The 24,212-nt window shown below is 52.1% G+C and overlaps 2 protein-coding genes across 2 annotated transcripts; both read right to left on the bottom strand.

Moving 5' to 3' along the window:
- Window positions 1-3,511: 3,511 nt before the first annotated feature.
- COLCA2 (colorectal cancer associated 2) lies at window positions 3,512-7,820 on the bottom strand (the record flags this gene model as incomplete). Its single annotated transcript, XM_027655420.1, has 6 exons — window positions 3,512-3,602; window positions 3,708-3,853; window positions 4,353-4,576; window positions 6,017-6,077; window positions 7,027-7,165; window positions 7,597-7,820. Coding segments are annotated over 6 exons (882 nt in total), but the record flags the coding sequence as incomplete, so codon positions are not given.
- Window positions 7,821-12,867: 5,047 nt separating this feature from the next.
- Window positions 12,868-21,463, bottom strand: CUNH11orf53 (chromosome unknown C11orf53 homolog). Its single transcript, XM_027655421.1, has 5 exons — window positions 21,454-21,463; window positions 18,927-19,036; window positions 15,002-15,044; window positions 14,019-14,314; window positions 12,868-13,257 (listed from the first exon to the last, which is right to left on the bottom strand). Exons 1-5 carry the CDS (start codon window positions 21,461-21,463, stop codon window positions 12,868-12,870), a joined length of 849 nt encoding a protein of 282 aa, XP_027511222.1.
- Window positions 21,464-24,212: the final 2,749 nt, after the last annotated feature.

Genomic DNA, 24,212 nt, shown 5'->3' on the forward strand with positions numbered 1-24,212 from the left:
GATTTTCCAGCCCTCTTCTCTGCTGTTTTGCTATTGCTTCCCACTACATCACATCTCCAAACCTGCCAACATCCCCTGAAGGAAAAAAAAAACCAGCCACGTATTTGCATGTGTTTGCATAAATTTGCATATACCTGGGCATAGGCCAGCAAAAGCATGTGCTTTCTTACTTTGAAGGATGTTATAACAAGCCCTGGATTGAGGGATAACTGTATCAGTGAGTCAGTACCGTGTGTCAAGACAAAATGATCAATAAAATATCCATCTCTTGAACTTGCCGGCGACAAAGCTGCCAGACTGCGAGCAGCACGTGGCATGTGATGCACCAGGGGACATGTAAAAAAGCTTTTTGCCATCTAGAAATGTCTGTGGGATGACTGGAGTCCTTTTGCAGCACGTGTTAAAAAAAAAAAAAAATGTTTTTTTTGTTTCTTGAGTGGCTTTTCTCTGTGTTGTGTCACCTGCCTGCTGTTGGGTGATCAGTGCAGAGCTACGTGGTTGTTGTAGCTGTTTGTAATTGCAATGGGATTGTCTGGAGTCATCACCACCTCCAGAATATCAGGGAAAATGTCCTCCTGGGGAGGGATGTGGCTTCATTCAGAGCATCCCCCTGGCAGCTGGTGTTGCTCGGAGCTGGTGGGTGAGGTTTGCAGTGGGAAGAGCCCGTGACAGACACTGGAAGGATTCCTTCTCTCTCCAGGTACCTAAATTCCCAAAGCTCAGACATCACAGGGCTGCTCTGAAGCCACAACCAACAAGTTATTCATGTTGGCTTTGGACTGGAGCCACCAGACAGCTGGAGGCTGCTGCAGGTAAAACTCCTTTCCCTTTCCAACCAGAGTGTGTAACAAGAAAATCCTTTTAAGCCTCCCAGGTGTCTTCTGCACTGGGGGAATTTCACTGGTTTAAACAGTTCACACTTAACCCCTCAATTTTCTCTGGCTGTTTCAGGGGAAATGTGACTTCTCCAGCTGGCAGTGTGTGATATCCCTTTATTTGCACAGTTTATCTCTTCCTACCTGTGGCTTTGGAGAAGTTGCTAATAACAAAGGCTTGTTATCACCAAACAAGTGCTCTGAAGTGGCACCATAGAAAAGCTGTCAGTTGGTTGGCAAGTCAAACTTTTAGATCAAATAGTCTGTGCAACTGGTTAAAGAACCTGAAAATAAGAATCTTTTCTTTTCTCTATAACTGCAGGTTACTTTTGGAGTTATTAATGGCTTTTGTAAGCATGAGATGATCCTCATTTTTGTGTAAACATGTGTTTATAAAGGCTGGCAGGGCTTCACCTGGCAGGGATTGATGACACACCACAGTCTCAATAGGGCTGTGCCAGCTCTCAAAGCTACTTTGAACCCTTTTTTATTTTGGAGGGGGGATAAAGGAGGGAAAGAATATGTTCCTCATAGCCAGAAAATGCACAATCAACCTTTGAATGGTTCCTCTGTTGTGTTTTTTTCCTTTCCTTGTGTCAATAAGACGTTGTGTCAACAGCCAGCAAGCTTTTACTTGCACTGCATGTGTGGCCTGGAGCTGTTGACAGGGAGCTGGGGAACAGCATCTCAGACACGTTTCCAGTCTGGGACATTGCAAAACAGCTGGAGAAGGAGCAGCAGGGCAACAGAAGGAGGCTGCAGGGGATGGAGGGCAGTGACAATTAATTAATGGAAGCTGTTAGAGCCTGGAGACCTTGGTGCATAGAAACATTTTGCCGAAAATATCCTTATCCCAGTGGAGTAGTCGATAATTTCAGAGCAGCTCAGGCTACTAGATGTGGAGGTGAAAGACATCTTGTTAGCCTCTAGCCCTTGATTTCCTTGCTGGAGCTGTTGTGTAGATTTAGGATACTCCTCCCCTTGCTGTGAGATGTATTAACACGAGCCCTCCTCGAGTGCTTAGTTACCATCTCACGTGCCCTCTGCTCTCCAGAGCATCCCCTTGGCTCTGTCAAGCTCAGGCCAATGTTGCCAGCTCGTGGGGAGGATGTGGTCACCCCATTTCGTCCAGAAGCCTCGGGAATTTTGCCTCAGCTCTTTCACTTTACTGATAAGGGGCTTTGACTGTGGCTCAAGGTGCTCCTGCTCCTTGTAGTGGCACTTAGCAAGGCTTGGAGCAGGCTGGGGCAGGAGTGTTGCCCTCCACTGTCCCAAAATAACACCCAGGGGCTGAAGCACCCACCAGCACTGCTAAAATGACACCTAACAGGGTGTCTCTGCACGGGGGTGATCACACCTCGAACTGCTGCAAAGATACAGCTGTTTGTGAGTGTTCTGTGACCTGATGAATTTATCACTTTGGCAACCTCTGAGATTAATCAGGTAACAGCAGGGGGGAAGGGGAGATATTATTTGAAGTTGTCAAAATATTTTAAAGCATGTTTTGGAGAAAAAACCCTGCCACCTTGCATAAGGTAAAGGGACTGGAAAGCTTTGCAGTGAAGTGCAGAAGTGTCTGGAGGAGGTGAACACACAGCTAGATAAATTATGGCTTTGTCTTCACAGGTGATTAGGGGTTTTTTTTCATTTTTGTTGGATTTAATGTGAAAAGATGCTTCTTTCTTTCCAGTCTGGGTGCTCAGCTGAGAAACTGGTGTCTTGGCAATCTGCCTCCCCCAGTGCTATTAAAAGGAGGCGAGACAGAGTCTTAGAAAGGTCTGGGTTTATGCAAGAAACAGGAAATACTCAGGTGTAACTTTCCCATTATCTACTTTAAAAAAAAAAAAAATCATTTAGCTGCTGTTCAGTTGATTCTGCTGAAAGGTGCAGAAAAAAAATGTTATCAACAGCCCCAACTCCACGAAGGGCTGCCAAACTACCTCAGCCTCTCACTTCTCACAGGGAAGCTGGTGCTGAGCAGCAGCCAAAGAAGTTTGGCAGCGGATTCCACCTCTTTGCAGCTCTGAGGGGCCCTGGGCTTGGGTGGAAAACAGCAGTTTTTTTAGGGAACATCATCAGGGCAGCCTGAGCAGAAGCAGCAGGTGAGGAGCTGCAGATCCAGCTCACAGCTCTCCGTGGGGACAGTGCTGGGCTCTGGGTCACACACAGACCTTTTATCTGCTGGAAAGGTTAAAGTGACACCTTTCATGTCACTGAGTCAGTGCTCCTCGTGCAGCTCCTCAAAACCTTTTTGTGAGGACAGGGGCAGCACCCTGGATCACCAGCACTAGAGAAGAGCACTGACATTCAGCCTGTGAGGAATGAAGAGGCTTCAGCAGGTGCACAAAATCATTTATTTGTATCAAAAAGAGCCGGCGTGATGACATGTGGGATAAGGCAGCTTTGGATCTCTTTAAAAAACAACAACATCAACAAAAACAGACGGGGGGGGGGGGAAAAACCCCACCAGACCACCACCACAACAACATCAAGGAGGATTAATGTAGTGACAGCATGGTGTACAAAAATATGTGAGTAGTGAAGAACAGCCTGGGCTGTGTCAGGCAGCACGACTTTGCATAGTTCATGGGCAATTAATCTGCTCTGGGTGGAGTGGGTGTGCACAACCACAGCCCCCATTAGCTGTAGCAAATGTCCCAGCTCCTGTCCCTCCTGAAGAAGTCCTCGGCCATGGCCAGGGGGGGCAGGTAGTCCAGGCAGTCCGTGCTGGGGCAGGGGAAGCACTGGGGGACCCTGCTGTCCCAGGGCTGGGAGCCACAGGCTGTGCAGCAGCAGGCAGGGCTGGGGAAGGGGCAGGGGGCAAGGCAGGACCACTCCTCCCCGGGGCAGCTGTAGGTCCTGGTGTCCAGAGCAGGGGGAGGGCTGGGGGTCAGCGGGGTCAGAGGAGAGAGCTGGGCAGGGGAGCAGCTGTGGTTCACTGGGCTGGGCAGGTCAGCTGAGCTGGGAGGGCTGGCAGCCTGCAGAGTGAGGGAGAGAGAGAAAAAAAAAAAAACAGGAGAAGGGAAAAAAAGGACATTTCAGGGCGTCGTCGGGGGAATTGTGGGGTGTTTGGGAAATGTGGAGAGCAGGCAGGATTTTCGTGCTGTTGCCTTTCTCAGAGGGGTCTGGCTACCCAGGGAGGTGGTTTGGTCCCTGGGGGTCTAAACCCAAGAGACAGTTCCTGTGGCATCAGTGTTAAAAGGGAGTTTCTCTGAGTTAGACAGGTACTAGCAGGAACTTTGCTGAAAACCTACAGGACCCACAGAGGGAACATCCCCTGTTCTGCAGCCTCTCCCTTGGTTTGGCTGAGCCTCCCTGTCCTCTGGGAAACCCTTCAGAGCCCACCCAAGCAGCCTGTGTCACTGCATCCCCTAAAAGCAGCCAGATTCCCCAACTGGTTGGCTGCTGCTCTGCCCCAGGACCTGATTCCCCTCCCCACTTCCCCCTGTGGCTGTTCCCCGGGGACACAAAGCTTACCAGGCCCTGGTTAAAGCAGAGAGGGACGGGCTGGAAGGTGTCTGGGGTGTAGTGTGATGGCTGGAAAGCACTGCAGGCTGGCTCCGAGGGCACATCCGACTGCAGACAGGAATCTATCAGCTGCTCCAAGTAGCTGGGGCTTTCCTCACAGGAGAGGCAGTTGGAAAACTGCCAGGAGGGGCAGCAGTTGGGGACAGAAGAGATGGGCTCTGCATCAAAAGGGGCTGGGAGAGAAGGGAGAGCAGACAGGAACAGGTTATTCAGTGTCACACAGGGCAGGTTTTGCCCCAGGCCAGGTTTCAGTGCTCTCATGTGTTCACCAGCCCTGTGGATTTAGACAAAGGAAAAGGTCCTGCGAGTTCAGGGTGGATTTTCTAGGGAAGCAGAAACCAGGAGGAAGATGCTCAAAACATGTGAGTAACTTGGGGAACTTCAGTCCCCTTGGAAAGAAGCTCTTTAAATACTGCTGGAAACTCTTCTGGCCCCAGGCATTTTGGACTGGGATGCAGATGGAAACTCCTTCAAATTCTTGACCCTCCAGCCTTCCTACAAGTGTTTACAGAGCCAGAATCTTGCCATGCAGTGATTTATGCTCCACAGCCTGGCACAGGGCTTGTTCCTGTGCCTCACCCATCTCCAGCCACGGGGCAGCTGCATTTGCAGGAAGAAGGGGGTCACAGGAGAGTAATTTGCTCTTTTATCCCCCAAACAGCCAGACAGGAGATGAAGCTCTGAGCAGACCAAATGCAGCAGCTCAGGGATAACGTGGCCCTGCCTCCACACAATGTTCCTGGCCAAAGGGTGAGTTCCTGGAAAGCTCACAGCAGACCTGGCTTTTCAGCATTATTGTCCTTTCACCCTGTGTTTAAATATGGTTAAAAGCAAAGCCCTGTCCACGTGAAGGGCACAGGTCTGAGGGCAGTGGAGCTCCACATGCAGCTCCAAGGTGGCAGTGTTTGGCTGGATGTGGGGAGGAAGTGGGAAGCACCCAAAATACATAAACTGGTGGAGGCTTTCCAGCCCGAAAAAGCTTTGGTATGTCTCACGTTTCCTTATTAACATAAGCAAATTGATTGCCAGCTATGAATGGCTCAATAATTCCCTTATCCATGCAGTGTGTGCCTTCACACTTGCCCAACCTTTTCGGTCTCTGGGCTTTGGCTGAGGAATAATTGAAGGATCTGTGAGCCCAAAGTGCTGTTCCCCCAACCCTCTCCCCTTTCCTTGGATATTCACAGGCAGGAGGAGGAAACTCTTTGTGCTGTTGAGAACCTGACACTGCTCTCACTCCTCTGGATGCTGCCAGGAGGGAGAGAACAGAGCAGGAGTCAGCCAAGTGCTCCAGGGCAACCTGACCCTCTGTGTCCAGTGAAACCCAGAGAGCAGAGCCTAGGGAAGGTGTTATTCCCTGGGGGATGTGCATCCCTTCCTGAGGGGGATCTTGGTCCTTGCTGTGGGAAAAACAACTTGCAGAGAAGAGAGGGTGTGAGAGTGCTCCCGAGGGGGTGAATGTGCCCCTCATCTGCATTCCATGGGCTCCTTTCAGGTGCTGATTGGCTGCACTGTGGGTAGTGCCTGACTCAGCCAAGGGCTGGGAAAGCTCCGGGCTGTGGGAAAACTGGGAAGGGAGTGGGATGGGACATGTGCACGGGCTTTGTACCAACCTGGGTGAGGCGGAGACACAGACTCTGAGAACTGGATGCTGCTGCTGCTGCCCCAAGATACCTGGGCAAAGAGAGAGGAAGGAAAGGACACAGGGGAGAGCAAGGTAAGTCTGGATTTCGGTGTAACCTATTTATGTAAACCTTATTTCCCTCGTTTCCACCTGGGAAACTTCCCTGGTGCTGACAGAACGTTAGATTGATGTGCACAACGTGATTTTTCCTGTAGCAATGTGGGAGAAGCACAACCCCAGGCTGGTTTAAAGCCCTGAACCAACCCCATGCTGGTCTGATCTTTCTGCTGCATTTCTGACTCAACAGAGGTTTGCTTTGAAAACTGACGTGTGTTCAAACGAATGCCCTTGAAACAAATGTGTGTTAATTTCCAGGACCGTGAATTCCACAGTGGAAGGATCCCAAAGAATTCCTAGGGGTGAATATTACTGAGAATGAGTAATTCACTAATGACAACTGCACGTGTCCCCGAGGCTGGGCATCAGAGTGGGTTGCTGTGCTCGGTGCTGATGTGGTTGGAGAGCCAGCTCTGGCACTGCTCCCCACTCCAACACAGCTCTGTGCTCTGTGAAAATGGACAGCCTCGTTTTTTAAGGGATATTGGAAGCTGAAGGGGACAGATCACCCATTTCTAGGACCTGCTGGAAGCGAGAAATCCACCCCAAAAGCAACAGGAGTTTTGATGCTTGTTTGGGACCAGGATTTCACTCTGCAAATACAAATACTGCTGTTGTTTGATTTTGGGTTGGTTTTTTTTTTTTTTTCCTCTCGGTTTTAACTCATACAAGCTTCCACTTCATTTCCTTTATTCCACATGCTCTTGAGTCAGCAGCTCATTTCCCTGGCAACAACTTCCCAGCACACCCCGTGCATTTAATTCATGGGACAGTGGCTGTTCTGGGCTGGGAGTGCCTGCAGGACTGACCACCCCTCTCCTCTCTGGTGAGATGTGCAGCCAGGCAGACCTCTGGGGTTTTCCTCTGCAGGGCTGCACACACCTTGTGCAGCTCACCGAGGTAACCCCCTGCTCTGCCACCGCTCACTCTTTCCTGTGTGGGCTCCGCAGGTGATGTGATGTGTAAACCGGCGGTGGGAAGTGAAAACCGGTTCGGCTCAGCCCTTGTGATGCTGCCGGGGCTGCAGGGGAGGAGTGACCCAGCATTTCCAGAGCCTGGCAGTTCCGTGCGCTGCTCCCCCGGCCCCCTGTGCCCGTGCCCGAGCAGCTTTTTGTGCGATCGGCTGCAGCGAGGCACAGCGACTGAGATCTGAAAGCCTTCCGCAGTTGGGGTGTCACGAACCAGGAAGAAATCATGATTTACCAGCCTCTCTGTGCAAATCCCTGGAGTGGCTGGAGCCAAAGGCTGGAAGAGTGAGTGAGACAGTGTGAGTTCACACAGAACTCCATCCCCTCCTCTGGAAGGTGAACCTTTCATCCCAGGCTGAGTGATGCTTCTGGAGCACCAGCTCTGCTCTCTCCCTGCACAGATTCTCACCCCTTTAGATCACTGGCTGAATGTTTTTTCCCTGTTACACTCAGGCTTTGGTAGCCATTTGGGCCCAGAGATTACAGTCTTGGCAAAAAAAAAAAAAAAAAGGAAAATAAACAGAGAAGAGACAAAGCAAACAACAAAATATTTTTACTCACTGCTGAACCAGTTGCTGCCTGTCGTGCTCTTCTCTGCTGCAGTAACTCCTTCACTGTGATCTTTACTCTGACACCTTGGTACACCTTGGGCTTTCCTGAAAGAGTTTGTGGAAAAACACTTTGCAGGAAGGGAGAGCAAACAGCAAATCCAGCATGATTTCAGTGTAAAGTTACCACGATTAACTGGTCACTTAGTCCCCTGCAATCACAGTTTACAGCCCTTTTGAAGGCCTGTTATTCGAGCTTGTGACAAGCAGACACTTATGGAAAAGTTGGAGTAGATAATATTTAGTGACCACACATGTTTTATACTTCTCTATCTCCTTCTTCCCCCTGCCCTCCCTCCAGCTTTCCTAATACTGAGCTCCATCTGCTGCTGCTGTTGAATTTATTTAAATTCCTAACATATTTGCCTCTCTCAGGACCTGAAAATAAACGTGGGAAGCACTTCATCTGGCAGAGGAAGACCAGGAATAAAACAATGGAAATATGTGGGTGGTTGTGCAGAGGGCTAAACAAAACACAAATAAAATGACTGCTTTCACGAATCACTTCTTGCAAAGCCTAGATTGTCTCTTTACTTTGGCCATGTACAACTCCCATTGACTTCAACAAGCATTTAGGATGTCTTTAATCCAGCTGAAAATAATCAGCAATCACCAGGCACTACCTGATGGGGGATTTTTAGGGAATGGCAAAGAATTTGGGTATCCTGAAAAATCCCTTTCCCTTGCTGTATTCATGGTAAAATATTTAAACCTGTGGCAGTTGTTTTAATCCAAATCACATGACAAGGGGGCAACAAGCCCAGGCCATTCTCTACACCCAAAAAAAAAAAAAGCCAGAGCAGACAGCCCTGAAGGAGCAGGAGTGCCAGGGCTAAAGCTGGCCTTCCAGTGCCACCTCTGGATGGGGAACAGCACCTTCTCCCAGACAGTCACCAGCTGCACGGTGCCAGCAGATCCTGGCAAGAGGACAGAGCTGGATTTGCAGGTTCTGCCCCCACACCCAGGCAATCCCACGCTGTGGGCACTGTTCCCTCCTGCCACAGCCTCTCCCAGTGCCCAGGGGATGCACGGGGTCCTGCCCAGCCCTCCCAGTGCCCCCGTGGTGCTCGGGGTGGGGACAAGCTGTGACACCCTCCAGAGAGGTGACAGCTGAGCTGGGGCTGCCTCGGGGGCAGTTTGCTGGGCTGTGCTCAGCTGGGGATTATTCATCTCATAGTTTTGATGTTTTCCTTCTATCCAACAAACAGCAGATGGGGAAGACGAGGGGAGAGAAGGGTTGAATTTTAGGAGAACACCCTCACTGCCAGGCCTCCCTGTAGCCAGAGGGGGCTCTGAGGCAGCAGCTCTCCTGGCAGAGCATTATGCCCCCAGGATCTTGGTTTTCTGGCACCCTGAGGCACCTGCCTGCAGGTGAAGCACCCAGAGCAGGGCTACCATGGGCAGCTCTGTGGCACTGGGCAGGCTGGGCATGGAAGGGGCAGGGAGATGGGCTGGAGGCCAAGGGGCAGGGTGGTGAGGGGGGGCTGGGAGTCAAGGGATCAGGGTGATTCTGAGGGTCAGGGAGAAGGGTGATGGGGTTGGGGGCCAAGGGGCAAGGTGGGCACAGGGTGGTCAGGGCAGGGGTGGAATCAGGAGCAGGGTGACAAGGACAGGCTGGGAGTCAGGGTGAGCTTGGGGTCAGAGAACAGGGAGATGGGGCTGGGAGCCAAGGGGCAGGGTGGTGAGGGTGGGCTGGGGGTCAGAGAACAGGGTGGTGGTAGTGGGTTTGGGGTCAAGGGGCAGGGTAATAAGGCTGGGGGTCACAGAACGGGGTGGTGGGGCTGAGGGTCAGGGATAAGGGTGATGAGGCTGGGGGTCACAGAACGGGGTGGTGGGGCTGGGCATGAAGGGGCCGGGTGGCGAGAGTGGGCACAGGGTGGTCGGGGCAGGTGAGAAATCGGGAGCAGGGTGCCAAGGACAGGCTGGGACCCGGGGCTGGGGTTCAAGAGCGGCGTGCCCAGGGCAGAGCGTGCAGGGAGGGCACACGGAGGTGCGGGTCCGCCTGTCCCATCCCTCCGCGGGGATCGCGGCGGCAGCGCCGGCGATGGGCGAGCCCCGGCTCCCCCCGACGGCTCTGCCCGCGGTCCCCGCCGTGCCCCGAGCCGGCCCCGCTGGCCCCAGCGCGGGCAGGAGCCGATCCTTCCCCTGCCTCCTCCCTCCCTCCTCCCCGCCCTCCCCGCTCCCTCCCGCCTTGGCACGGCGGCATCGCCTCGCTCGCGGAGTGACCCCGGCGAACCCCGAAACGGCCCCAAAACGGGGTGTCGGGGGACAGCGGGGGGGGCAGAGCGGGGCTTACCGGACATCCTGGGCTGGAAGGGGCAGCACCTCGCCAGGTACCCGGTGCTGCAGCCGCGGTGGCCCCGGCCCCGGCCCCAGAGCTGGCCAAGGGGGCAAGAGGTGACAGGCTCGAAACTGGGGGGCGAAGGGACCTGCCTGCCTGGTGGCAGTGGCAGGTGGATCCCGACAATATTATTGTTTTATCCCTACGGGTATAAGTTTGAGTTTTTCTCTCCTAATGCCAAGTATTTAAAACCTCTAGAAACCAATGATTTGACAATCAATGATTGCGCGATACTTTCAATTTGAATATTCAAAGGCTCCACAAAATGGGCTATCTTTTTGTGAAACCGAGCACATCCCCATCTAGCAGAGGGTCTGGGGGAACAAGATTTGGTGGGGCCACCCTCCCCACCCTTTGCTTTTGGGACATTTGCAGGGTTTTACCCATCTTTCCCAGAATGAAGCAGATGCCTCGAAACCTGCCCAAGTGTTTTTCCCTCAGATGCACAGGCTGGGCTCCAGCCCTCTCATGTTTCATTTGCTACCTGCAGAGAGGACTCTGCCAGGCACTGAGTTGCTTTTTGCACATTTTTTCACGTTTTGAGGCTAAATGCTGAGGGTTTGGGGCCAAAATGGCAGCGAGGTGGGCGGGGTATAACAAAGAGGCTGCCCTGGGTACCCAGGTAGCTGAAGGTACCTGAACCCCACTTCTTGCCACAGCATTCCCTCCCCCTGCCCAGGTGCTGGGCTCACTTTGGAGTTTATTTGTGCTTTTCCCTAATTCAGACTCTTTGCTTTTGCTGCACAGGTTGGCCTCTCTCTCTCAGGTGCCTCAGCACTGGCCAGCCCTGTGAGCTGCACGTGGGGGGTTCAGGGTGTGTAGGATGAGAGGCTTTGTGGATAAACTACACAACACTCACGTACTTGGAGTTTTTAGGCTGAGTTAAAGCTTTTCCCTGGGGACCACAGTCTCTGCAGTGCTCAGGGAATCTCTGGCTGAGGCAGAGAGCAGGCCAGGCTGTTAATGATCTACCAGCAGCTCAGCTTGGCTGCTGTCACAGCCCAGTCTTTGCTTTTCCTTTAAGCTGAACAAATATACTTGAGTTCTGTGGGGAATGATCCCAGCAGGGAGCCCATTCTCCCTGACAGAGCCTTGTGCCTTAAGGAAACACCAGGCATCTGTGTTGGGGGTGTTCCTGCATGTCCTGGGTTTGGGAGTAGTTCCAGGCTCACAGAGACCTTGCCTTGGTTAGGAGCTGAAGGCCAGAGAGGGTCAGACTCTTCCAAGACAGCTCAAAAACCTGTCCCTGCTTCTCTCCCTCAGAGCCTGATGTCCCTGTCCATGGAAACCCCCTGAGGAAGGAACAAGAGATGGTCACTGTGGCTCAGCGGGGCAGTGGGGTCAGCTGTGGTGTGGAACAAGGCTCTGGGCTCGTGCAGGACTCAGGTTTGGGGGCACAGGGGCTGGGTGTGGGGCAAGGAGACCTGCACACACCCTGAGAAGCTCTGGGGCTCCTTGGCTTGCCCTGAACCATGGTCAGGGGAGCAGCTCTGGCTGAGCAGGTGCCACCCAAGGATACTCCACACCTCTGCTCATGAGAGCCTGTGGTACCCACAGACCAAACTGGGAGTAACTGGGCTCACCCTGCCCTACTGGTGTGGAGCAGCCCTGGCTGAGCTTTCCCTGTCCCACCAGCAGAACAGAGGGCATGACCAGTGGGGTGGGCAGAGGTGAGACTTGAGGCACAGTGAGCCTCAAATTCAGAGGTTCAGGCATTTCCAAGGTTCAGGGTGTGAGCAAGGCTGGGGAATCAGGATGCATCCAGAGGGACCCCAGCTCAGGCAGGATCAGGGCTGGGTGCTCCTGGCTGGCCATGCCCTCTGCCTGAGCAGGGGCTCCTCAGTCCTGGGCCAGCCTGGGCACAGCTCTCGGCAGTTCTGCTCACAGGGCTCTGGCAGATCCCCCTGTTTCCAGGGGCAGTGCTGGCCCACGTTCCCCACAGAGAGGTGCCCCCAGGCAGCATGGCATGGGGAGATGCTCTGAGCCCAGTCCTGTGTCCCCAGTGCCATTTTTGATCCCTGGAAGGTGCTGTGGAGGCTCCAAAAGCCCCATTATCCCCAGGATTTGAGGAGAAAAGGCGAGGAGAGATTTAAAGCATCTGATGACTGCATATTCCAAGGTGTTGGAATGCTCCTGTTCATGCCCAGAGAGGCTTTAGGAGCTGCTGCTGTGGGCGCCAGGCTGGGGAAGAGATGGGGCACATGGGGTGGCCTCCTCCAGGGGCAAACCCATCGGGATCTGCTGCATCTGTGAGGGTTCCACGGGGCTCCTGGGTGCGTTTGTGTGTGCAGAGCTACCTCTAGTGGCCACGGGGCCCGCGCTGGCCCCGGGACTGGAAACCAGTGGTGTTCCCGGTGACAGCCCACCTGGATGCTGGGAGCAGCCTGCCCTCCTGCCGCGGACACCGGGAGTGTGTGGATCTGGTGCAGGCAAGGAGGGGACAGCTCTGTGGCTTCTCGAGGGATGCTGGGGAGGGTGTGTTTTGTGCACTGCAGGCGAAGCCAACCCCCTACAGAACCATTGAATCCTTAAGGCTGGAGAAGCCCGCTGGGAAGCACCTGAGGCCCAAAAGGTGCAGATGTTTTTCAGGCTGTGGGTTTTACCTGTGGCACAGCAGGACTGTGAGCAATGACTTTCACTAGAAGGCACCACTTGGTATTTACAAATGACTGTATTTCTAAACAGAGCACAAAGCATCACATGTTGCAGCACCTTCTGTTTGAAGGTTTAGGAAAGAGTGGACAAATAATTAATTTTCTTCATTAATGGTCCATTTTCTGATTTTTCCTCCAGCTCTTCTCTCCCATCAGTAAGTTCTCCGGCCTTCATAAGTCCCCCAGAGGGCACTCCCATCCTCTTTTGCCCAGGCAGGGTTATCCTGGAGGTGTGGGGTCTCCGAGGACTGCTCTGGGCAGAGGTGGCTCATCCTGGAGGGCGGCTCGTTCGCCGCGGCCGCGAACGGTGAGAAGGTGTAGGGTGAGCTGGGGGAGCAGTGGGCATCTTCCAGAGGGTGCAGAGGGTAGGGCTGGGCTCCAGGGATGGCTGGGGTCCAACCTGAGCCCCGGAACGGGGAAACCCCTCCGGGTTCAGGCGGGGAGAGGCAGCTGGAGCCGGGAGGCAGCGCTTGCAGAGGGTCTGAGCACGCGGTGTCCGACTGGCCCAGGCTGTCAGGTGAGCTCTGCTCCCAGGGCTCTCTCTGCAGGGAAGCAGGGGGAGAAGGCAAGAAAGACCCTTAGGAATAAAAGCTTGTCCTGGAGGTAATGGCATTTCTATCCCCGGGGCCCAGCTGGGAACATTCAGAATCCCAGAATGTGCTGAGTTGGAAGGGACCCTCAAGGATCATCGAGTCCGACCTTCAGCTCTGCACAAGCCCATCCCCAAGAGTCACACCCTGTGCCCCAGAGGATCATCCAAACCCTTTTTGAGCTCTGGTAGCCTTGGGGCTGTGCCCACTGCCCTGGGGAGCCTGTTCCATAAGGGGTTCTGCTGCTCTGGAGCAGTGTTTGGTATTAAAACTATTGAACAGAAACACCCATCCTGTCCATAGGATGATACTTGAGAAGTATCAAGGGCTGGAATAGGATCCCAGTGGGACTGACCAGCCTTGATCCTACAGGGTCCAGGAGCTCTGCCCTGGGGGTGTGACAGGAGCTGGCTCCTGGGAAGCAGCAGGGATGGGGGACAGGCAACAGCCTGGAGCTGTCAAAGGATGTTTCTAGAAATTCTAAGGAGCTTAATGCAGTAGTTGCTTTGGGGAGCAGGGAAGGTTGGTCTCCCACAAGAAGAAGGGAAAATTAGATGGGAATAAAGATAAAAAACCTTCCCTGCAGACCTGCCCCATCTTCTGGGGGCTCTGCTGTGTATCAGCCACATCCTTCCCACGAGCCCCCCCGACTGAACCCTGGGGTTTAAATCGGGTGACCTTTTATTGGGTGACAGAACCACAGACTCACTCACTAGTAGGAAGTGTCCCGTGTCCCCGGGGAAGGATGGCAGCAGAGGGGGCACAGCAGAAGGGCTGAAGAAGGAGCTGGCACCAGGAGCGAGGGGGGGAGCACGGTAATCCCCACACTGGTCGCTGAGATACGAGTCCAGCAGGGCTGGGTAGCCCTGAGAGGCAGAGGAATCACAGGAGAAGGGCTTGGAGCCCACAGGGGACGAGTAGACATCACTGACAAACTGCTTGGTGCTGTGGAAATCCAGCTCAGCTGGGAAGGGTCTCCTGACTCCGTAGTAACCCGTGGGAGGGGAGCCTGTGGTGAGCAGAGAACAGGTGGGATAAAGGGAAGCTGTGACAGCAGCACCTGGGAGCCACAGAGCCATGGACACCTCTGGGGGTGCAAACCAGAGCCCTTTTCTCTCCAGAGCAAGAGTCAATCCTGCCTTGAAACAGGTATGTGAGCCCAAGTGCTTTCAGCACCCCAGCCTGCCCTGGTCCAGCTGGTGACCTCCATCTGTGGCCAACCAAATGTGTTCTGGGAAGCTTTAAATAGGAGGCCTCCTTTTAAACAGGGAGATTGAGGTCAGTTTTGTCAGCCTCTGCTTCTTCCTTGGGGAGGAGGTTCCAGCCTCACTCCCCTTTCCCTGCCCAAGAGCTTAAGGGATGAAACAGGTCAGCTACTGATTTTATACTTTCTTTCCTCTGCTCCAGAGAAAACTGGAAGATGCAGAAAGAAAATAAGGGATTCTGTGTGGCTCCTCTACCAAAAGAGGTGGGAACTGCTTTAATTATCTCTCTTTCCTCTCTTTGGGAATTTTACACGAGATTATTGCTGTTCCTGTTTTGACTCTTGTAATTACTTTCCTCCTGGGCTCTCTCTGAGGGGTGGCCCTGCTCCAGGGCTCCTTTGCTTATTCATGTCCTCTGGAGGAGAACAGACAGGGCTGTGTCAACTACCCAACCTGCATGGAAGGTATTTATCAGTGGAGGAAAACCTCACCTGGCACTTGGACAAAGGCTGACTGTGGTGTGCTGGTGCTGCCCTGCAAAAAGACAAAGATAGGTTAAAAAAATTGCCTTTCCCAAGCGAGGTGGCTCTTTGAACACGTGGTTTGGAAAGGTGTTGGCATAACTCAGATGCACTGTTTGAGCCTTGGTGCTAGGAGGGGCTTAACAACATGATTTCAAGCCTGGGGCCTCTGAGGCATTAGCAGATGTAGGCTAAGAAGAGATTGTGGAGGTCTTGTGCAGAGCTGATAACAGGAGAAGTATCAAGATAAATGGCTTCTCTCTGGTGCACTGCAGAGTCCTTTAATGCAGGCACAATGCTGAGCACTCATTTTGGTGCTGGCACAAAACAGGTCTCAATAAACTGGTTATTTGAGCCCTTGACTGGTCAAAATGGGCAGATTCTGAGTCCTAGCTCAGCCCACCTGTGCTGCTTTACCTGGCTCCTCCTCACAGCACAAGCAGGCTGTCTGTAAAGGCAGTCATTTCTAATTCCCTCTTGGGTCCTAGAGCAATGCTCATCATAATAATAATCTCCTCTGGGTGCCCAGGGAAGGGAGAATTAGCCCTGAGTGACCCTGGTGCTCACAGTGCCTAATTCCTTACAAAGCACTGTGGCAAAGGCACCTGCTGCTCTGGAGCAGAGCTCATACCTGGGGTTTCATTGAGTTCTGGGACCTCCAAACCTCTCAAACAGAGACACAGAGCTGCATTTATTTCATCTGTCCCCTGGCCAGTGCAGGGGACAGGCTATTTTCAGTTTGCATAGTGCAAACAGGAGGTTCCTGCCGTAGCAGGCAACCAAATTTAGAGGTTTAGATTTGAATTAAAATTTGCCAGTGCTGGGACTTCCTTTTGCTGCTGAGGGAGGTTTTGCAGCTGCTCCCTGGTCAGTCATGAAAATGAGCTGTGAGCCAGCACAAGTCACACGGGCTCCAGAGGTGACAGGAGGGGGCTTGTGGATGAAGAAGAGTGTCCATGTCACAGGGTCAGGGCCGGCACCAGCCTCCAGCTGGGTCATTTTTGGCTGCAGACCCCAGTGAGGATCCCCTCTGGTGGTGCTCACTGCCCAGCAGGGCTGAAGCCTCCACATGCAAATTCTGGCCTGGGCAGACACCCCTCTCTCAGCATCCATGTCACTTCGGGAGGAAAAGGTGGTCCTGGGGGGTGCAGGTGGCACAGACCCTGCCTTTAAGGACAAAGGGCTGCAGTGATGAGAGCTGGGATGGGCCAGGAGGGTCTTTGGCACAGCTGCCAGCCTTTAGGATGGAGCATTCCCAGTTATCAGAGCCTCTGATTTAATCTCTGACCACTGAAACCGCCTGACTGAGTGTCCCAGGCAGGATTGCAGTGCACACACCTACGGTGGGGACTCACAGAGCTGGGCTTTGCTGCCTTAATTCAGCTGCAGGAGCCTTTGCTGCAGCTCTTCACCAGAGCAGGCACCACGTGCTTGCAGGGACCTGCATTTCATTCCCCTCCTCGCTCCTTATCTGGCGATGAAAGGCTTGGCTTAATTGAAACCCATTAGTTCATTTCCTGCCTGCATTGCTTCCTCTCCGTGGGGCTGGGGAGGGGGCTGGATCCTCTGCAGCACTTCAGTGTGTCTGTCCAGCATCCCCTGGGCGTTCCCAGCACGTTCAGCTGGTGATAAGCTGGGTCTCAGCCTGCCCTGCACATGGCCAGGCAGAGATCCTGGCTGGAAATGCTCCAGAGAGCTGGGTTGCTTCACTGCCTTGGGGGAGCTAAATGGAAGGACCCAGGTCAAAACAACGACCTGGTCCTGCAAGGGGGATTTATGGTGCCCTCTCAGCAATGTTTTGGCTTCAGTGCATCACCTCAGTTTGTAGAGCAGCAGCTGAAGTGATGAAAATTCATAATAGAAGCAAAGCTTAGTCTGGGCAGGGCACCTGGAATGATCTGTCCCTGGTCTTGGAGTGCTGCTGGGCACTCAACACCACTGCCCTTTAAACCAGAGGATTGCAGTGCTTCACCTGCACACCCCCCCCTTTTCCATGGCTGAGGAAAGATGGGAATCCTGTTATCACGCAGGGGGTAACTGCAGGTTCATACCTGTGCAGAGGAAAAGTGGGACCCTCCCTAAAGCTCAGGCCCAAGTCCTTCTGCCCTGCAGTTGGTGCAGAACCCCAGATTTTGTGTGGTTTTCATCACAGTGTGCCCTGGTCCTTGTGGGTCCCTTCCAACTCAGCATGTTCTGTGATTTCCTTTCATTTGATGAGTGCAGGGCCTGAATGACATGAAATTCTGGCTGTTGTGCTGCCTCAGTAACCAGCCCAGCAGCTCATCTCTGCTAAGCCCTGACCTTCCCTCCTCCAGAGAGCTCCCCTTTCTCCACAGAGGCCGAGTGATTATTTCTTTTTTTTGGGGATGGGGGAGCAAAGATCGTGCTCAGACAAAAGATGCAGCTGAATCCCAGAGCATCATAAACACACAAAGGGGTGTTCAGTTATCTGCCTCTTGATTTTATCCTGCCAGACAAACAGAGCTGCACTTACAGCCGCTCTTTTCTCACCCTATCTTCAAGCAAATACGGATGTTTGCCCTGCACAATAATTTTTTGTCTCTCCTTGGGAATTAGCACCGGGGGCTGATTTTGCATGAGATAGACACGCAACTGCTCAGCTCTGGAGGACAAAGCCAAGGGCAATAAAGCAAAGGAGCAAGAATTTTACACTTCCTGAGCCTTCTCATTGCAGCTGTTGGAGCTGCTGCCTCCAGAAAGGGAGCAGGTAAAGCACGATATCACCAACCAGGAGATGTTTCCTCTGTGAGGGCAAACACAGCAGTTGCCTCCTGCTGCTCCACAAAGCATAATTCCTAAATATCTGCCTGATGGGAGCATGTCTTTCCCACTGACTGTCCGTGGCTCAGGGGATCTTCTTCCTTTCTGCAGCACCTGAAGGCTGTGAGGTGGCTGGAGATCCATCTCTGTGGCTGGATCTTGCTGTGTTTTTAACACCCAGTGCTGGTTTTCTGCCTGTTTTGCTGCACAGATTTAAGCCACAGCAAGAAAAACGCTTGCAAGTGTTTTATACTTGCAAGTCCCTTTGAGGTTTCTTCATTCTGCTGAAGGCAAAAAGCCTGAGAGCACCAAAACTCCTAATATGTGTCTCCTGCTGCCAGTAATCTGGGTTTCTGCTCTCACTCTTTCCTTCCAGGGCGCAGTTTCAGCTGCTTGGCTGCACCTCCTCATCTGCCAGTGTCCCACTGCTCCCAGGAAATGCAAGTGAGGAGCTGCTGCTCCTTAAAGGTGAGTCTTGGGAGCACCCAGGGAATAGCTGGCTGTGCCACTGGATGCCACGTGCTGGCACTGCAATGTTGCATTGCTTTGCTGGCTTTGCTGGCTGGCAATTGAGGAAAAAAAAAACCAATGTAGTGGTACCAGAGCCTGGCTTGGGCTTCCTGTTGCCATAGAGCCACTTTAGGAAGAGATCATCTCCTCCAAGCTGCTGCTTGGCCTCCTGCCAGCCCATAACATCACTGCATCTCCCCTGGCACGCTCTGGTGTGTGCCAGGGAGGAGCTGGAAGGAGCACAACCTTCGGGGAAGAGCAGCTATTTTTGGGGCACTGACTGGTGTGAGTGTGGCTGGGGGGGAAAAGGAATTCGGCTTGGAAAGGTGTCACATGCAGGATGTGAAAGGAATAATGAGAAGTTTAGCATTACTGATGCACTTAAAACAGAAAGAAAAATACTTTTAGGCATTAGTTTACTGATGTAAAAAAATCAAGGAGCCATCAGGGATGTTTTGGGACAAGCAGTGGGGTTGCAAATGTTTTTGCTGTTCCCTGTCAATGCTGGAGGTGCCCTGAGCTCTGGCAAAATGCTCTTTAAAGCAGAGGGTTGGATGGCATGTCTTTTTTGGGTTAGAAAAAAGGTGGAGAGGGAGTGACTTACGCTGAAGTGGGAGCCACTGCTCTGCCTGGAGCGTTTCTCAGCAAGAAGATCCTTGACTGTGTGCTTCACCCTCACTCCTTGGTACACACGTTTGCCAAAATCTGTGGGGACTGAGGGGTTGAAAGGAGCATTAGGGAGTTCAGTGGGAGCCCAGAGCAGCTGGAAGAGGTTGTTACAGAAGGAGCATATTTATCACATCTCTACATCAAGGCAGGAAGGAAAAACTGCAATTATTAACACAAAAATCATCCCTTTGGAGCTCAGCAGTGAGAGCTGCTCATCTGCAGGGGAAGACTGAGGTGCCCTAACCTGTGTTTCCACGTTGAGTCCACATGGTTTTCATGCAGGTCCCTCTCTGTCTGATGTGGCTGTCTCATGGTTTTTGGCTTCTGTTTTACCAAAGAGAGCTCCAGGGGGTCCCACATTTCCCCTCTGAGCCAGCAAATGCTTCTTTAACCCTTTGGTTTCAGCAGAGGTGCTGTGGTTTAGCCCTTCTGGGGCTGCTGGCTCTCAGCACATCTCTCTGCCAGCTCTGATCCCGGGGTGGGAATCCCCTGGGATGGCTGGAGTGGCTCCTCTGAACACTCATGTGCATCACAGAAGGGAAAAGGAGCTTTATCCCCACAGCAACCCCAGCAGGTGCTTTATCCAGGTTATTCAGGAAGGCACAAGTGGGTGAAATGTCTCTGCCAAAGAGGCTGATGGTGGGTCTGGCTCCGTTTTTTGGCCCTGCTACAATACCAGGGACAGCTCTTTTATCCTAGCAGGCTGTGCCTGAACACAGAGCTCACACCTGCGGGGCCAGGGAGGGGTTTCCATATTTGGATTTTTTTGAAATCTTCTGGGGGAGAAAAAAAAAAAAAAAAAGCTTAACTTTGAAGTTAATCCCTTGGAAAACACACAGCCACGTTCTCCTGAGGGAGCACAAACTGCCACGCCACAGCTGATGTGTTTGATCTCTAAAATTTAACATTTGGCCCTTCTGCTTTGCAGGATATGTCCTTTGGACCTGTTTATCCCTCTCATTCCTGTGGCATTGTGTCCCCAGGTGCACAGACACGGGATGCACAGGGAGGGATTAGAAAGGGAAGAGCAGAGGGTTTAAACAACACGGTGCTGGCTTGGGGTTACTCCAAATGCTGTCTATTGGGCCACAGAAATTGCAATTTGGGGCAAATACAGCTTGTTTTTGGTGTTTGAGTGCTAACCAGAGACTTCAGCCAAGACTGGGAATGAGGTGAACACACTCGAGGGGCAGTGCCCCAAAAATAGAGGTGGACACTGAGTCTCATATCCAATAGTGAGTGTCTGAAGTGGCCAGAAATGGATATCAATTCTTACAGCTGAGAGGAATCTGCACACTGAGTCTGGGTCTTTTTTTCAGAGCCCAAGGAAGATCCTCCCTCCTGTTCTCCCTTTTTAGGGCTGTTTTACTGGCAGCAGTTGGAAGCACAGGTACCTGGTGTGCACTTGTAGCCAGAGCTCAAAGCAGGTACAACTGACAGAAAAAGCTGTTCCTTTTGCATCAGGAACTTCCCATTTTCCCCTGAGAGTTCCTTCAGAGACAAGAACATTGTGATTTGATGCAAAAGCCTGAGCTGCAGGGCACAGTTCATCGAGCTCCATCACAGTTTGATACCTGTGGACACTCAGTCTTTGGCTGCATCCAGTTGAAAATCAGGCCTTGATCCAGCACAGAACCACTGGAGGATGAACTGAAGCCAGAGGCAGACTCATATTTAATTTTCAGAATGGAGATATTGCTCAAAAAGCTGTGAGCAGCTTTTATTCTTTTATTCTGCAGCCTGACTTTCCAAACCCTCCAAGCTCTTTGCATTAGCTGCCCCTTGCTGCTCTGTTTCCAGCAAGAGTCTGGTGAGTCTCAGAAACAAGAGTCTGATGCTCTGCACTTCTGCAGATGTTTCCCTGGCATCTTTAGTGTGCTGAAAAGGCTTTACAAAAACACTTCCACACCTCTTTATTTTTACACAGAAGTTCTGTGCTGTTGAATTTTCTCCATTCATATGCTCAGTTATTTCTCTGCCCAAATTGTTTTAATTAAGCCAGGAAATGGCTCTGTCCTTTAACCTTGTTTTTCAGTTTTCAGTCCAGCCTCACAGAACTCAACCTGTTGCTTTCAGTGAATTATTCAGCAGCATCTGATGCTGAGCTATTAAAACTTCAGATAACTCTGCTACTGGCAGCAGTGTGGAAGAAAATGCTAATTTAGGCCTGAGTTTATATGATTTTCAGGCAAATTGAATCGTATTTCACATCACTTTGATCTAACTGCCTTTTGAAAAACATTGCACTGTGGAGGAATATAAATTCAGCTTAGAGAAGGCAGAACATGCTAATTGATACCATTAAGTTCTTGGGACATTAAAGATGCCACATGTTGATTTTAAGACAATTCTTTCTGATTATTTCTTTTTTTAATATGAGCCCAAGAACAGCACAGAATGTTCTCTCCCTGGTAATTCCATGAGGATGCATCTTGTGAGAAGTCAAGGGTGCTGGAACTCACCTGTTTCCATTGTTGTTGCTGCAGCTGCCAAGTCCCAGCTCTTGGATCCTGCAGGATTTTGGAGAAGGGCTGTGTCTGTCATGAGCTTCCCAGGGCAGAGTGAAACCTGTGCTCATGTTCCCCTGGTAAACTCCCAGCTGAGAAAGCTGGAGGAAATAGGTTTTCTCTAGTTTAGGGATGTCTCCACGATACCTCACTTGGGATTTGCTTAAATGCAAATCCCTGGATCTGTGTTTCGCTCCCATTTGCATGGTCAGTGTGGATCCTTCCCAAAGAGGCTCCTTCCTGTCCGACCTGACATTTCATGGATGAAACCCGAGGTTTGGGGACAGAAAAGCCTTGGTTTAAAGTGAAAAGGTGGCAAGGTCTGCAGGGGTGAGCCACCTCCTTACAGGTGAGGGATTTGGCTGGGAAAGCAAGGCTTGGGATGAGAGGATCTTCTCTTGTTGAGTGTGAGACACCCCCGAGCTGACCTCCCTTGGACAGTGGTTCTGTCTCTCTGGGACTCCCCAGTTTGTGCTTTGTATCATTAAAACTGTCTCTTTGGACACTGGGAACCCAGGAGGGCTTTGCCTGGAACCCACAGGCACCTGCAGGGAGAGGGATAACCTTCAACCAGGGACAGAATGTTCGTGGGAGCGGCAGGAGCGTCCACCAGCAAACCCACGTGTTCCTTGGGAGGGAACCTGAGGAGGGGTCCCCTTTCTGAAGGGCTGGGTTTGTCCTCCAGGGAGGCACCAGGAGAGGGAACAGCAGCCAGGAAAGGAACTGTTTGACACTGCTGCTGGACCCAGATTTAAAGGAGTGTTGGCCAGAGCTGCCACAGCCACTTCTGCGTGGGCAGCGAGGCTGTTTGTGCAGTGTCTGAACCACAGGGCAGAGTTAAGCCTTTAAACTCCTCTTTAATCACTGCAAGGGAGCATTTTCCCTGTCAGGAGGGCGAGGGCAGGCCGTGCTGAGGCAGAGGATCTCTGGAGTGCTTTGTGCACAAGCACAGAGGGCTGCTGTGCAGCACTTCTGCTCATCTTACAGGAGCAGGGCAAGGCTGGCGCCAGCACGTCCCTCCTAATTCAATATTCCTCCTTGTGGAGTCTGCTGCCAGCTCGTGGGGCCATTAGGAAAGATCCTTCCCTCCTTGTAATCCATGTGCTTCCCCCAGCATTGGCCTGGAGACTAATTTGGGTGGTCACGTGACCCGCCTTCCTGGGTTTTTTATAAGTGTAATTACTCTTTTCCTTCAGAGGAAATAAAACACACCAAGAGCAGCAGCTGGCAAAGGCTGTGTCTGTATCACTGAGGCAGAGCTGAAACGATATCCTGAATAATTCCCAAATATTCTTAACTTGCAGGAGTTAACTTGGGTGTTCTGCCTGCTCAGGGCCAAGAGGACACCACACAGTCACGGAATGTCATCCTGTGTAGAGCCTTTCACCACCCTCTTATACAAATACAACTCTTCTTTTGGCCCATCTACCACTTTTCCACCCCTTCCTGGTGCCCACAGGTGCCCAGGATTTGGCAGGCAGGTCAGAGAATGGGCAGGAGCCTCCAGGTGGGGCAGGGAAGGATGGGCAGATGTGAAGTGGCACAGAAAAGGGGACTGTCTCTGCTTTGTCAGCAACAGGCTTTGTTTGCCACCTGCCTCCTGGAACACTGCCCAGGGAGTTTTGTCTCCTGGGGATGTATCTTCAGAGAATACACACATTAAATCCCAGCCCCATTCAGGCTTTGCAGTGTTTAGTCAGTCCAGGTGTTCTCTGTGCTGATTGCAAAGTAATTGCATTGAAAACAAACCAACCTCGCAGGAAACAAACAAACAGAAATGAAGCAAAAACTCAGCCAGCCCTTCTTTGAGGTGAGATCCACCTCTTACCTTATGTTTTCATTTGAAAAGGCATCACACCCAGGTTTTCTTTATAATTTAATGGGTCTGGGCACGTGCTTCCCACTCACATCAAGGGCAGAGCCACTGTGTGTGACAGGAGCTACAGAAACCATTGTGCACAACACGCTTTGGGGCACATTTCATACAATCCCAGTTGTTTTTATAAGATGTTTGCCAGTGCCAAAGCAAACTCCGAGAATTGTGCCTCCGTTCTGTGTCACAAAAAAAAAAGCCCAGCACAGCAGATGTAACAGTCAGTGTAGATTTGTTTAATTCAAACTGTCATTTCAATCCATCTCCTCGTTGCTGAGTAAAGGGAATTTGTGGCATTATCTCATGGTAGGAAGCACAGCACTCCTGGGGTTTGTGTCCAGTTCGGTGGGTTCTCAGTGTGAGGGCTCTTGTTTAGGCAAGGAAGTGTCCTGGAGGCACCAAAAATTAACTCAGAATGGTTTGGGTTGGAAGGGACCTTAAAGATCATCCAGTCCCACCCACCTGCCACGGGCAGGGACACCTTCCACAGACCAGGTTTCTACAACCTGCCCTTGGACATTTCCAGGGATGGGGAAACTCGGGGCAACCTGTGCCATGAACTGAAACACAACAAGTTACACCTCAACACGAGGAAGAACTTCTTCCCATGGAGGTGGAAAGCACTGGAACAGCTGCCCAGGGAGGGCGTGGAGTCTCTGGAGACATCCCAAACTCACCTGGATGTGCTCCTGCGTCACCTGCTCCAGGTGACCCTACCTGGGCAAGGGGGGTTGACTGGATGATCTGCAGAGGTGCCCTCCGACCCCAGCTATTCAGTGATTCCGCGGAGAGCTGCCCTGGCTCCGGGGGTGCAGGTTTTCCCAAACCCAAACGGGAATTA

Source organism: Corapipo altera, unplaced genomic scaffold (genome assembly GCF_003945725.1).
Source record: "Corapipo altera isolate COAL_440 unplaced genomic scaffold, ASM394572v1 71, whole genome shotgun sequence".
Classification (NCBI taxonomy): domain Eukaryota; kingdom Metazoa; phylum Chordata; class Aves; order Passeriformes; family Pipridae; genus Corapipo; species Corapipo altera.